The 15,329-nt window shown below is 38.1% G+C and overlaps 2 protein-coding genes across 2 annotated transcripts; one reads left to right on the forward strand and one right to left on the reverse strand.

Moving 5' to 3' along the window:
- The first annotated feature begins 3,219 nt into the window (after nucleotides 1-3,219).
- LOC106753056 (uncharacterized mitochondrial protein AtMg00810-like) lies at nucleotides 3,220-4,432 on the forward strand. Its single transcript, XM_014634843.1, has 2 exons — nucleotides 3,220-3,294; nucleotides 3,929-4,432. Exons 1-2 carry the CDS (start codon nucleotides 3,220-3,222, stop codon nucleotides 4,430-4,432), a joined length of 579 nt encoding a protein of 192 aa, XP_014490329.1.
- A 7,771-nt stretch (nucleotides 4,433-12,203) lies between these two features.
- On the reverse strand, nucleotides 12,204-13,292 carry LOC106753057. The gene has a single exon (XM_014634844.1). It carries the CDS (start codon nucleotides 13,290-13,292, stop codon nucleotides 12,204-12,206), a length of 1,089 nt encoding a protein of 362 aa, XP_014490330.1.
- Between the last annotated feature and the right edge of the window lie 2,037 nt (nucleotides 13,293-15,329).

Genomic DNA, 15,329 nt, shown 5'->3' on the forward strand with positions numbered 1-15,329 from the left:
TATAAAATTATAAAATTATAAAATTATAAAATTATAAAATTATAAAATTATAAAATTATAAAATTATAAAATTATAAAATTATAAAATTATAAATTATTTACTATTTCTATTCTTGATTTGAATTAGCCTTAGTATCCCATTTAAGATTCAATACAAAAATTATTTACTCATTTTTGTTTTTTTTTTACAAATGTACTTTTTACAAATGAATAGAGAGGGGATGATAATAATAATTTACAAGTATTGAAACTTGAATTGTCCGGTTGGATAGTTTTAAGAAGAGTAATAATTTTTTCATAATTTATTAATATATATAAATTTTAATATACATGTCTTAAATTTCAGAAAAAATTGTAGTTGTGTTTTGTATTTATCTTTAGGTGCATATTTGATTGTGATTTATAATCACTTTCATTTCGTGTAACCTGAAGATTAATGCGAAATGCTAACAAAATTTCTGTTGGAAAACAGGTAGGCTTCGTTTTTACACCAAAAGGGGAGGTGAATTAGTGATGTATCAAAAACAAGTTCTTTCGCAATCTTGAAATCAAAGTATAAAACTTTTTGAACTTTCTTGAAATGCAAGCAAAGAAAATTTCTGTGCAGCGGAAAAACGTAGTTGACTACGTTAAAGATAGTGTCAACTGTAAAATAAGAGTGTAGGGATAGAGAAAATCAAATACTGGTTTTTATACTGGTTCGGCCAACAATGCCTACATCCAGTGTCCTTCCAACCCAGGAAGCAAATGCACTATAATGGTTGTGGTTTTTACAACAAGGAATTTATAGAAGATCTCCACGTCAAAAATATAAATCCCCTCTTTAACCTTTAACCAAAATATAGGCAACAACAACAGCAAGACTTACAGCAAGATATCCCCTTTTTTGCAATCTGCCAAAACACCACTTTGAACAATCCTCAAAGTGAACAAACCCCTGCAATGACCAACAGGTTCAAACCAGCATTCTTCACGGATGCCAAGCCAGAAAATCAATGCAGCAGTCTTCAAGGATGCCAAGCCTCAACGTGATCAAACCAGATGCACCTTCTTGTGCTGAATATGATTAAACAATGTATGCGCAGAACAATCTCCTTTCGAATCTCCTTTAAGAAAGATCACCACTGTCTTCTTGGAGAATTCTTGGAGCTTCTTAAAACAAAGAATTCAATCTGAAATAGAAATGAAATTGTCAGTTCATCAAAAGTCTTTGAACAGAATCGTGTTAAGCCTATTTATAGATTTTTGTTAGACAGACAAATTCTAAGTCAAATATGCTACTAATTCAATCGACTAGATTATGACAGTTATAATAATTCAGCCAATTTGTTTGCATACAGTCAACCAAAAACAAAACACATTTAATACAGTTGACCAAGTCATTAATGCTCAACTAACTTTTAAAAATATAGTCGTTGGAGTGCAAGAGCATAACATAATTTCAAAACAGACAATAAACACAGTCGAATGTGTGGCGCACATAGTCGACTCCTAATATCATTCTTTAATGCGAAATCCTCCTATTCATCGCTTCTTTAATGCCAAATCCTCCTCTGCTAACAGTGTCTCAATTATTGAAGGAAAATCAGATGAAAAGGAAACATATACTACTTCTGAGAGTTCAAAAATTCGGTTTACTCCTCAACAATATCAAGCTTTATTGGCCTTGATTCAATAACCATCTAATACTGCTTCAACATCAAATTCAACACACGTTAATCAAATTGGTTTGATTTCCTCTTCTATACACACATCACACTCTTTGGGTAGAATTCGATCAATAATTTGGACAACACACACATTCAACACAACTCCATGGATCCTTGATTCAGGAGCCACAAACCATGTTTCCTATTCACTACAATTTTTTACTTCATATCATGTCATTGCTCCTATTACTGTTAACCTTCCTAATGGACATCAAGTTACAGCTACTCATGCTGGCACTATTCACTTCACTTCCACGTTTTATCTTATTGATGTTCTATATGTTCCCTCATTCACATTTAATCTTATTTCTCTGTCTAAATTAGTCTTAAATGCACCCTATCAAATTATTTTCACAACTGACTCTTGTCTCATACAGGATGCCAAAACCAAGATGAAGATTGGTTCAATTGATGTGAAGAGTGGTCTATACCAACTGGTTCCTCAGAATTATAATTCTCATCACATACATTCTTTTGTAGTACATGCTGATTGTAATGTTTCACCTATTGACCTTTGGCATTTTTGCCTTAACCATTTATCAAATGCTTGTTTACACACTATGCAGAAGATAAATCCATGTTTGACCATAAACAAAAATTTAATTTGTAATTCTTGTCATTATGCAAAGCAACGAAAGCTTCCCTTTCCACTAAGTCACTCACATGCTAAAAGACCTTTTTCCCTTTTGCATATGGATATATGGGGACCTTACTCCACACCATCCATGCATGGTCACAGTTTTTTTTCTCACAATTATGGATGATAATACACATTTCACATGAGTTTTTCTAATGAACAATAAAGCAGAAACTCAAAAACTCATTGTTGAGTTCATTGTTTTTGCTGAAAATCAGTTTAATTCTCATGTTCAAATCATTCGCACAAATAATGGTGTTGAGTTCTCCATGCATGATTTTTTCACATCTAAAGGAATAATACGTTAACATCATGCATAGAAACTCCACAACAAAATGGAATTGTCGAGCGCAAACATCAACATTTACTTAACGTTACTCATGCTCGACTATTTCATTTGAACTTACCTTCATGTTTTTGGAGTTATGCACTTTTTCATGCCAACACGGTTTCTAAATAATGACACTCCTTTTCAAAAACTTTATGGTCATACATGTGATATCTCTACACTAAAAGTGTTTGGGTGTTTGTGTTATATTTCTACAACTACTGCACATCGTAAGAAATTAGATCCACGAGCTCATCCTTATGTTTTCCTTGGAATCCCACCTACTACAAAAGGATGAATTGCCTATGACCTTCATAATCGTAGCATTGTCATCTCCTACAATGTATACTTTTATGAGGATCACTTTCCATTCGTTCACATTCCATCTACTAGTTCTAATATTCCTACTGTCTCACCAAGTCCCTTCATCCATAATTCCCTATCTCATGATTTTGATCCTTCTCCATGTACTACAACAGATCCTGCTACTTCTCCCAATCCTATTCATACAATTTCCCCTACACATTCACTAAGGGGATCCAGTCATGTTCATCATCCCCCCTCTTATCTACAAGATTACCATCACTCTTTCACATCAACTTCTACCAATCTTCATCAAGGTATGCGATACCCCATTCAAGATTATCTTTCTTATTCTCACCTTTCTAACAATTTTCAATCATTTATTTCTTCTATTTCCACAATCATTGAACCATGTTCCTATGCTAAAGCTATAAAATATGATTGTTGGAAAGAGGCCATGCAAGCTGAATTGGAGGCTTTAAAATTGAATCACACTTGGATTCTCACGTCTTTGCCACTAAATAAACATGTCATAGGTTGTTGTTGGATTTATAAAATCAAGTATCATGTTGATGGAAGCATTGAACGCTACAAAACTCTTCTTGTAGCTAAGGGATACACTCAAATGGAAGGCTTGGATTATATTACAACTTTCTCCCCTATTGCAAAACTCACTACAGTTCAATTATTTTTGGCTTTAGTTGCAATTTTCAATTGAAACCTCAAACAACTAGATGTGAATAACACTTTTCTTCATGGTGAATTAGATGAAGAAGTTTACATGACTCTACCTTAGGGCATTACTCCTACTTTTCCCAACCAAGTGTGCAAACTTCAAAGATCAATTTATGGCTTGAAACAAGTCGACCGACAGTGGTCTACGAAACTCTCTTCCTTTCTCATCAACATGGATATCAACAATTTGCATATGACTATTCTCTGTTTTTAAAGATTTCTGAGTCATCTACTATAGCTCTTCTTGTGTATGTAGACCATATTGTTCTTGCTAGCAACAACGTTGCAGAAATTGAAACTATTACAAGCCTCCTTGATCATGCCTTTAAGATAATGAATCTTGGTTATCTCAGATATTTTTTGGGCCTTGAAGTTGCCCGAAACAACTCTGAAATTCGTCTCTCTCAACACAAGTACACTCTTGACATTTTGACAGATTGTGGTATGTTAACATCTCTCCCTGTTGCCATGCCAATGGATTACACTGCTCGACTTTCCACTTCATCTGGCACACCACTTCCTGATTCTTCCTCCTATCGTCTGCTTCTTGGACGCTTAATCTATCTCACTACCACTCGCCCCGATATCTCCTATGTTGTGCATCATCTCAGCCAATTTATGTTAGCTCCTGCACATTCTCAAGCAACCTTTCGCATTTTACGATATCTGAAGCAAGCTCCTGGTTTAGGCCTATTTTTCGCAGCTAATAGTTCTCTCTAAATGAAGGCGTTTAGTGACTCTGACTGGGAGGGTTGTCTCGACACTCGTCGTTCCACAGGTTTTTCAGTACACATTGGAGATTCACTAGTTTCATGGTGCTCTAAAAAGCAACATACAGTTTCTCGTAGTTCCTTAGAGGCTGAATATTGTGCCCTTACAACCACCACTTGTGAGCTTCAATGGCTGACTTATCCACTGACTAACTTACGCATTCCCTTCAAGGAGCTTGCTCTTCTATACTGTGATAATCAATCTGCCCTCCAGATTGCATCCAATCAAATGTTCCATGAGCACACCAAACACATTGATTGCCATTTAGTTCGTGAAAAAGTTCACTATGGATTGGTGAAGTTACTTCCTTTGTTTTCTTCTCAATAGCTCGTAGACATCTTCAAAAATCCCAACTTGAGAGGGGTCTTGACAATAATTAGTTTTGGGTTCACGCTTTTTATATGGATGTTATTATTGCTTTTATGTTATTTGTTTTTCTCTCTCATCTCCTTATATATATATATATATATATATATATATATATATATATATATATATATATATATATATATATATATATATATATATGCATGTTGATCATTTAATAGTGAATATACTGAGCAACATGTTTTATGCATGCATTATGTATCACTATGGCACATTCTGTCTGTTATTTATCAGCTTATTTAACTATATAGTTTGATTCCTTAGCAACCAAAACATATTATTAGGGATGACAAAAAAATTTGCAGGCACGGGTATCCGTGGATAAAACCCGCGGCAAGTAGTTACTACCCACGGATATTTACTACCCGCGGGTAACGGGTAGCGGGTATTTTAATACCCGCTTCTAAACGGGTCGGGTACGGGTAGTATACTACCCGACCCGCGGGTACCCGTTACCCGAAAAAAATAATAAAAAAATAATTTTTATATTTTTTAATTAAATTTAATTAAAAATAAAATAAAATTATATTTTATTAGGTAAAATTCAATTAAAATTAAACTTTAATTTATAGTTAATTTAATTTATATTATATTTTACATATTTTTTTGTAATTTTATTTTAAAATGTGTAAAATATATATATGTTTTTTTTAATTTTTTTCGAGTATCCGCGGGTACCCGCAGGTTTTAAAATACCCGTGGATTTTTTTTAAACGGGTACCCGGCGGGTAACAGGTCGGGTGACGGGTACATTTTTATCCGACGGGTCGGGTTGCGGATAGACACTATCTGTACCCTACCCGACCCATTGTCATCCCTACATATTATATGATATTTAAAAAAAATATATTTCATTTAGTAACTTTCCTCTTGTATTAAATAAATTAAAAAATTAAACCAAATTTTAATAGCACCAGATGAACAAGAAACAAGCAACATAAGTAAAAATCGATAACTAATACTAAAATATAGATTTCCATGCTTTTATGATATATATATACAAAAAGAACGTATACAAATACAAATGATAAACATCAAATAAAGATAAAAAAGCCTAAACATTGAAGATCAATTACCTTTTTAAACATGGCCATGAAAACCTACAAATAAAGAAACTTGTAAATGAAGAACATTCATACGAAGAAAACAAACGAGAGAGAGAAAGCAAGAAAAAAACCAAAAGAATAGAACAAACCTAAAAATGAAGACTTCACATTAACACTATGTTGTGGTAGAAAAATAACTTTTCTAAAATTTTAAGCCTAGGAAAAAGAATAGATTTTGATTTTTTTTTTTTAAAACCACAACTTATATTAGTATATAATTCGATTATTTTAGAAAAAAAAACTATAATTATACAAATAATTTAAAAAATGTCAACACATTTTAAAAGAATTTGCTTTTTTTTAAAACCAAAGTATTATACGATTTTAAATACAATGTACAAGTGATCCCTAAATCACGTTTCATCTCAATATTAATACTAATATTCAAATAACTTTAAAAAAATTATATATATATATATATATATATGATTTTTTTAAAATATTAAAGAATATATCATTTATGTGGATATATTTATTATTCTAAACTGTACAAAAATCTGTAAAATAAAATTTATATATAATAAATTTATCTTATCTAACCGCATCATGTAACATCCCAATAAATATATAACAAAAGCTATAATTTATTTTAGGAGTTAACATGAATAATAAGTGAGAACAGTAATAAATAAACATAGACGGATGAAAGAGGTAGGAAATATCATTAAAATTTAAAATTGTACAACAGTAAGATTGGATACAGCATTTACAAAATAGACCGAACGGTCTTAGATAGAGTTCATTGACCTAATGGCCAACATCAAAAGGTTCCCTATACCGAACGGTTTTACAAAACCTTAACCGGACGGCTAACTGTCTAAGTAAATAGAGGAAATTATACTAAAGACCGGAAGGTCCTACACAGCCCTCAGGCACGGCTTCCATTGCTTGCTCGGCATGCACGACATCTTCCAGAGTATCTTCTAAGGTGTCCTCCAAGTTGCCCCCTGCTCACACCCAAAATGATGATCATTGCATTGAAGAGGATAACCGAACGGTAAAATACCGAACGGCAACATAGACAAAGACATAACAGATAAGGGTAAGCTTATGTAAATTTAATTAATCATTTCAATCATATACAAATTCAACAAATCAACCTTTCATACATACAATTTCTATTCATGCATACTATATCATTAACTTATGACCGACCACTAAGACACTGTCCGGACGGTATGAACCACATAGCTCGACGTCCCTAGCACCCGGTGTGGTGTCGTAGCTGCCTGAACTATCAGCTGCCACCTGAGGTTAGTCCTACAATGATCATCTGTTCGTATGACCGCAGACCTCCTGTCATTCCCACACATGAGTGACCTTTCTCTACATGAGAAAGCGTCATCACGGAATATCAGGATCAGGACGATAACCAGAGTCTGACCATGTTCATACTTTACCAATCATCACCACTTCATGAGATATTCCTCCCTTGGAATTCCCTTACTTAGCCAAATTCAATCAAAGTTCATTATTACGTTCACAAAACAAGGACGTTAAGAAATGACCGGACGGTCAAGGATAAAATAAGAGACTTGAATAAACAAGAAGATTTGACCGGATGGTCCGACAAGAAATAAAACTTGATATCATAGAGCAATTATAAATAGTTGGTCGGCTGATCCGGCAATGAATAGGACTGAATACCAAAGACTGCATTATAATCAATAGTGACCGGATGGTTTGGCAAGGAATAAGACCGGACACCAAAGGATGGACTATAAATGATAGTCATCCGGACGGTCTGGCAAGGAATGAGACCGGACACTAAAGGATGGACTATAAGTGATAGTCATCCGGACGGTCTAGCAATGAATGTTATAAACCGAAAGCTTTTAAGAATTTAAGTACTGGTATAAGACCAAGCACTAACATGGTCGAAGGCTAGTCTATGACCGAACACTTCTTAAACCAGACGGACTAAGCAATGAGAAACTCTTTCAGCAATCAAGGGACTTTAAATCAAATGAAAACCGGACGTTTTAATAAATAAAGGCTCACTAGACCGAAAAGTCATTAAGTAACCGGACGGTTTTAAAGGGGAGGATATTAAATTCAAATGCTTCATAAACTCAGTGTTAGCCTAAGGTCGAACACTTGTAAGACCGAACGCTTGGTTTATGACCGGCGTCATTAAATAATTATCAACAATACATTAATTGAGATCAACTTGTAAGACCGAACACTTGTAAGACCGAACACTTGGTTTATGCCGAACAGTCCGAATGGACCGGACGGTAAAGGGAGGACCGAACGATCCTAATGACCTTCGATCACAGATTCATATTTTCTCTAAGTTTCATACATTCATACCAAGTATAGAATTTGAAACTCATACATATCATACAATTCATACAGCAGTATATCATATTTTATCATACCATTTAAATCATACAATCATACAATAATTTCATACAATCCAAACCATACAAAGAAATTATAATTAAATCTTATAAGTTTCCCTTACCTCTAATCCAGCTAAACTCCTAAGGTAGGTGGACGACAACTATTCCTTCAAAGCCTTCCAAGTTCTAGAGTTTAAATACCAAAGACAATAGGTTCAGAAAATGGTTTAACAGTCACATGCAAGCTTTTAAGGTGCATGCATGCAAGAAGGCCAAGTAACTTCAAAGGTTCGGACACTTACCAGTTCAGAATGTAAATCTGTTTGGAACAAGTTAAAGGTCTTGGTGCTGGCAACAACAATCCTGAACGAACGCAAGTGATCGGAGAAGAGATGAATGTCAGAAATCTAGAGAGAAGGTTGGGCAATTTTAGAGAGAAGGAGGAGAATTTGAGTTTTTAGAGAGTTGGAGCTTGAGGAAGAAGAAGGTTTGCATGGGAAAAGTGGCATCAGGTTTCACTCTTACCTTAAATACTGCCTCCACTCAGAACGTCCGGTCCACTCCCAGCTTGCCACCTGACTTCCACTCCCTGGAAGTTCACATTCCTACTGCTGCTACATGGATCACGAAGAAGGGAATTAAAAGTTTGGCAGATTTGGTCTCCCACTTACCAGGGAAGACCGGACGGTTTGACAGGTGTACCCCCACTAAGGAGGGGTATTAAATGGGGTGTGACATTTCCCCCCAACAAATAAAAATTTTCGACCTCGAAAATTAAGACTTACCAGGAAATAGGTGGGGGTAAGACTCCTTCATGACTTCTTCTCATTCCCTGGTAGCATCACCCGTTCGGTCATCCCAGATGACCTTGACGAGAGTAGTGGCTTTACCGGACGGTCGTTTGGTCATAAATTCTTCTACTCGGACCGGTTGCATCTCGACCGAACAGTCTCCTTTGAGTTGAACGTTATCGGCTTCGAGTACATGAGAAGGATCAGCAATGTACTTCCGGAGTTGAGAGACATGGAAAACAGGGTGAAGGTTGGACAATTGAGGTGGCAATGCGAGCTCGTAAGCGACTGGTCCAATACGCCTTAAGATCTGATATGGACCAAGGAACCTAGGAGAAAGTTTGTTTGGCCGGACGACTCTTCCAACTCCAGCCGTTCGGTTCAGCTTGAGAAATACATGATCTCCTTCAGCGAACTCAAGAGGCTTCCTTCTCCTGTCGGCATACGACTTCTGTCGGCTTTGAGATGTCTTCAATCTTTCTTGAACCATCTTCACCTTCTCAGTCGTTTGTTGGATGATTTCAGGTCCAATCAGTACTGCTTCCCCTTCTTGGAACCAACAGAGGGGTGTTCGGCATTTTCTTCCATAGAGGGCTTCATAAGGTGCCATTCCAATGCTTGAGTGGAAGTTGTTGTTGTACGTGAACTCACCTAAAGGTAGAACTTCATCCCAAACCCCTAAGTGATCTAGAACACTAGTCCTTAATAAGTCTTCTAGTGTTTGGATGGTTCTCTCGGACTGGCCGTCCGTTTGCGGATGGTAGGCTGAACTCATTTGAAGCTTGCTTCCCATTTCCTGTTGTAATGCTTGCCAGAACCGAGAGGTGAATTTGGGGTCTCGATCTGACACTATGCCGGATGATATGCCATGTAGCCGGACGATCTCCTTAATATAAAGCTGGGCTAATTTGGACATGGGCATCTTCAAGTTGATGGGAAGGAAGTGTGCACTCTTTTTCAGTCTATCAACTATGACCCAAATAACGTCATGGTTTCTGACCGTACGGGGTAAATGGGTCACGAAATCCATGGCTATGCTATCCCACTTCCATTCTGGAATTTCTAGTGGCTGTAATTGACCACTCGGTTTCTGATATTCTATTTTAGCTCTTTGGCAGGTCAAACAGGATGACACAAACCGAGCTACGTCATGTTTCATTCCTGGCCACCAGAAAGACATCCTGAGATCTTTATACATCTTAGTCATACCTGGATGTATGCTAAGACAGCTTTGATGAGCTTCTTCAAGAACCAATCTTCTTAGGCGTTCATCGTTGGGGACACAAGTTCTTCCTCTATACCTCAGAAGGTCATCCGTTCCAGAACTGAAGTCTTTATGGGGTGGTACACCGTTTGGTACACTGAGCTTTTGTAATTCTTCATCAAAGGCTTGTTTTTCTTTGATTTGATCAAAGATGTTGCTTGACAACCTCATACTACAACACCTTATACCATTCGGTTCCAGCTCACAATGTAACCTTAAGTCTCGAAAGCTCTCCACCAACTTCATTTCTTGGACCATCATACTTGCCATATGAACAGTTTTCCTGCTCAAGGCGTCAGCCACTACATTAGCCTTTCCAGGATGGTATTGCAGTTCAAAATCATAGTCCTTTAAGAACTCCATCCACCTCCTTTGTCTCATGTTCAGTTCCTTTTGGTCAAACAAGTACTTGAGGCTCTTATGGTCACTGAACACTTGGAACCGGACACCATATAAGTAATGCCTCCATATCTTAAGAGCAAACACCACTGTTGCCAACTCCAGGTCATGTGTTGGATAATTCCTCTCATGAATCTTCAATTGCCGAGAGGCATAGGCTACTACCTTCCCTTCTTGCATCAACACACAACCTAAGCCTTGGTACGAGGCATCACAGAACACTTCAAAGGGCTGACTGACGTAAGGAATCACCAATATCGGAGCATTCGTCAGTCGCTGCTTCAACTCTTGGAAACTGGATTCGCACCGATCAGTCCAGACGAATGGTTGATCCTTCCTGGTCAACTGGGTCAACGGCGCTACTATCTTAGAGAATCCTTCAATAAATCGTCTATAGTAGCCGGCCAACCCAACAAAGCTCCTTACGTCCATAACCGAACGGGGTGTCTCCCATTCTAACACTGCTTGGACTTTTCCTGGATCCACTGCAATTCCTCCGGCTGAGATGACATGTCCAAGGAACTGCACTTGTTCCATCCAGAATTCACACTTGGACAATTTGGCATATAGTTGCTTCTTTCTCAGTACACCAAGAACTATCCTTAAATGATCTTCATGTTCTTCTCGGCTCTTGGAGTAGATGAGAATATCATCAATAAACATCACTACGAACTTGTCCAAGAAAGGCCTGAAGATACAGTTCATGTAATCCATGAAGATAGCTGGAGCATTGGTAACACCGAACGGCATTACCACATACTCATAATGATCGTACCGAGACCTAAAGGCAGTCTTCTGGATGTCACCCTCCTTGACCAAAATTTGGTGATATTCGGATCTCAAATCTATCTTGGAGAAGACTGTAGCTCCATGAAGTTGATCCAACAGGTCGTCTATCCTTGGCAGGGGATACTTGTTCTTGACGATCAACTTGTTCAACTTCCTATAATCAATACACAGCCGAGAGCTGTCATCCTTCTTCTTGACCAATAGTACTGGAGCTCCCCAAGGTGATGCACTTGGCCGGATGAATTTCTTCTCCAATAGCTCCTCTATCTGCTTCTTTAACTCAACCAATTCAGCCGGAGCCATTCTGTACAGGGCTATGGATATCGGGCCGGCTCCCGAGATCAAATCAATGGAGAATTCAACCTCTCTTGGTGGGGGTAGGCCTGGCACCTCTTCCGGAAAGACGTCCAGAAATTCATCAATAACCGAACGTTCTCCAACCGAACGGTCTGTTCCACTTACGTCCATATACGTCAGGATGAGGAAACTCATGGCGCCTTCAATTAAATCCTCTCTAATCTGACCGAGCGTTAAGGTAAACTTCTCTTCTTCTCTTGAGAAAATCAGCTTCTTCTTCCCACAATCAATAAGAATGTGATTGGAGGTTAACCAATCCATCCCTAGAATTACTTCTAAGTCTTAAAGAGGCAAACATATAAAGTTTACCTTAAACTTGTACCCTTCTACCTCAATAGGGCATCTAACACATACTGTAGACGTCCTAACCTCACCAGCTGTTGGGGTTGACACTACCAAATCAAGCTGCATCTCTCTCTCGGCCAAACCCAGTCTATCAACACATGCCTTCGAGATGAAGGAATGTGTTGCCCCCGAATCAAATAACACACAGCAGGGCATTCCATATAATAAGCAAGTGCTGGTGATGAGGTTACCTGCACTGGATGCTTCAGTTCCTCTGATAGCATAGACTCGGCCAGTTGCTTGAGCTCTGCCACCACTATGTTGAAATATGCCAACATGCGGCGGTCTTGAGAGTGCTCGATTTCCCATATTGCAATCCTTCTTCCAGTGTCCGTTCCTGTTGCACCGGACGCAGAATCTGACATTTCCTTGCCTGGGGCAGTCGTTCTTGTAATGGGGTCCTCCACAGATGAAACAACTCATGTTCCCCGGTTGACTGGACGGTTTGGCATAATTAACAGGCCGAACGGTCAAAGCTGAAGGACCCGAGGATGACATGGACCGAGAATAAGGGGTTGCTCTAGGACCAGGGTTTTTTCTTGAAAAGATAGGTCCCTTAGAGCTTGGTTGTTGTTGCTTCTTACGTCTCTCAGCATCCATTAAATTCTTCTCTAACACCTTAGCTCTCTCCACTAAGGCAAGGAACTTTTGAATACAATGGCTGGCATTGACTGGCTTCAAATCTTCTCTCAGTCCATTTTCAAATTTTCTACACTGCCATTCTTCACTCATCCTCATTGTGTAAAATCTCATCAGTTGCTTAAATCTGTTGGCGTACTCAGACACCGTCATTCCCCCTTGTACTAACTGAAGGAACTCCACCTCTTTGGCAAACCGGACACTATTTGGGAAATAATCCTCATAAAATCTCTTCTTGAATATTTCCCAAGTGATAAGGATGTGTTCATCTTCCAACAGCATCTTGGTACTACTCCACCAATGACCGGCCTCTCCGGTTAACAGATATTCCGTGAACGCCAGACGATTCTCCTCTACACACCTTTTGGCGTCATAAATCCTCTCCATGTCACGAAGCTAGTGGTTGGCTTCGTCAGCACTACACTTCCCATCAAACCTGGTCGGACGGTGTTGGAAAAAGCTCTCCAGACTCCATTCGGTCTGGTTGTTTGATGAAGAATCGAACGGTCTGCCAGACTGCGTTCCGTTCGTCATCATTTCCATGATCTGTCTTTGGGTTGCTTCTGCCAAGACTCTGGCTGCTTCAGAATTCTGCAAGGCCAGTGCGTTCTGTTGTGCAAGGTTGGCGTTTTGCTGAATCAAATTGGCATTTTGTTGTTGAAGTGCAGTTAAGACTGACTCCAACAAGTTGTTGTTGCCACTAGACGAATCCCTATCAGTAGGCTGAGGGGGTGGTCTTGGAGCCATCTTCTGCTTTCAACAGAAAGAAGGATTCATTAGTCCACAAGAAATCAGAATATTCTAACCGAACAGTAGAGTACACAGCATAAGCATGATATACTCATAACCTACAGGCATTCTAAGGAAGAAACTGCTCTGATACCATTAATGTAACATCCCAATAAATATATAACAAAAGCTATAATTTATTTTAGGAGTTAACATGAATAATAAGTGAGAACAGTAATGAATAAACATAGACGGATGAAAGAGGTAGGAAATATCATTAAAATTTAAAACTGTACAACAGTCAGATTGGATACAGCATTTACAAAATAGACCGAACGCTCTTAGATAGAGTTCATTAACCTAACGGCCAACATCAAAAGGTTCCTTATACCGAACGGTTTTACAAAACCTTAACCGGACGGCTAACTGTCTAAGTAAATAGAGGAAATTATAATAAAGACCGGAAGGTCCTACACAGCCCTCAGGCACGGCTTCCACTGCTTGCTCGGCATGCACAACATCTTCCAGAGTATCTTCTAAGGTGTCCTCCAAGTTGCCCCCTGCTCACACCCAAAAGGATGATCATTGCATTGAAGAGGATAACCGAACGGTCAAATACCGAACAGTAACATAGACAAAGACATAACAGATAAGGGTAAGCTTATGTAAATTTAATTAATCATTTCAATCATACAAGTAAACATACAAATTCAACAAATCAACCTTTCATACATACAATTTCTATTCATGCATACTATATTCATTAGCTTATGACCGACCACTAAGACATTGTCCGGACGGTATGAACCACGTAGCTCAACGTCCCTAGCACCCGGTGTGGTGTAGTAGCTTCCTGAACTATCAGCTGCCACCCGAGGTTAGTCATACAACGATGATCTGTTCGTATGACCGCGGACCTCCTGCCATTCCCACACATGAGTGACCTTTCTCTACATGAGAAAGCGTCATCACGGAATATCAGGATCAGGACGACAACCAAAGTCTGACCATGTTCATACTTTACCAATCATCACCACTTCATGAGATATTCCTCCCTTGGAATTCCCTTACTTAGCCAAATTCAATCAATGTTCATTATTACGTTCACAAAAGAAGGACGTTAAGAAATGACCGGACAGTCAAGGATAAACTAAGAGACTTGAATAAACAAGAAGATTTGACCGGATGGTCCGACAAGAAATAAAACTTGATATCATAGAGCAATTATAAATAGTGGGTCGGTTGATCCGGCAATGAATAGGACTGAATACCAAAGACTGCATTATAATCAATAGTGATCGGATGGTCCGGCAAGGAATAAGACCGGACACCAAAGGATGGACTATAACTGATAGTCATCCAGACGGTCTGGCAAGGAATGAGACCGGACACTAAAGGATGGACTATAACTGATAGTCATCTAGACGATTGATGAGTCGATATTTTATTGATTTCACTTAGTTTATTGTGCTAGAATTAATCAGGGAATTGTGCTTAATTGTCCAGTATTTTCCCGTTTTTCCTAAATATGTTTAATTTGATCAGAAATTCTTATTTTAATTAATTTGAATATTTTGAGCTAATTATTTGCATTATTATTTTCAGGGAAAATTTTGGAAATTCAATTTGGGACATTTGGAGTGCTATCAAATAAGTCAAGACTCTTCACATGGACATTTCAAATTTAATTACTTT

This window comes from Vigna radiata, unplaced genomic scaffold (assembly GCF_000741045.1).
Source record: "Vigna radiata var. radiata cultivar VC1973A unplaced genomic scaffold, Vradiata_ver6 scaffold_91, whole genome shotgun sequence".
NCBI lineage: Eukaryota > Viridiplantae > Streptophyta > Magnoliopsida > Fabales > Fabaceae > Vigna > Vigna radiata.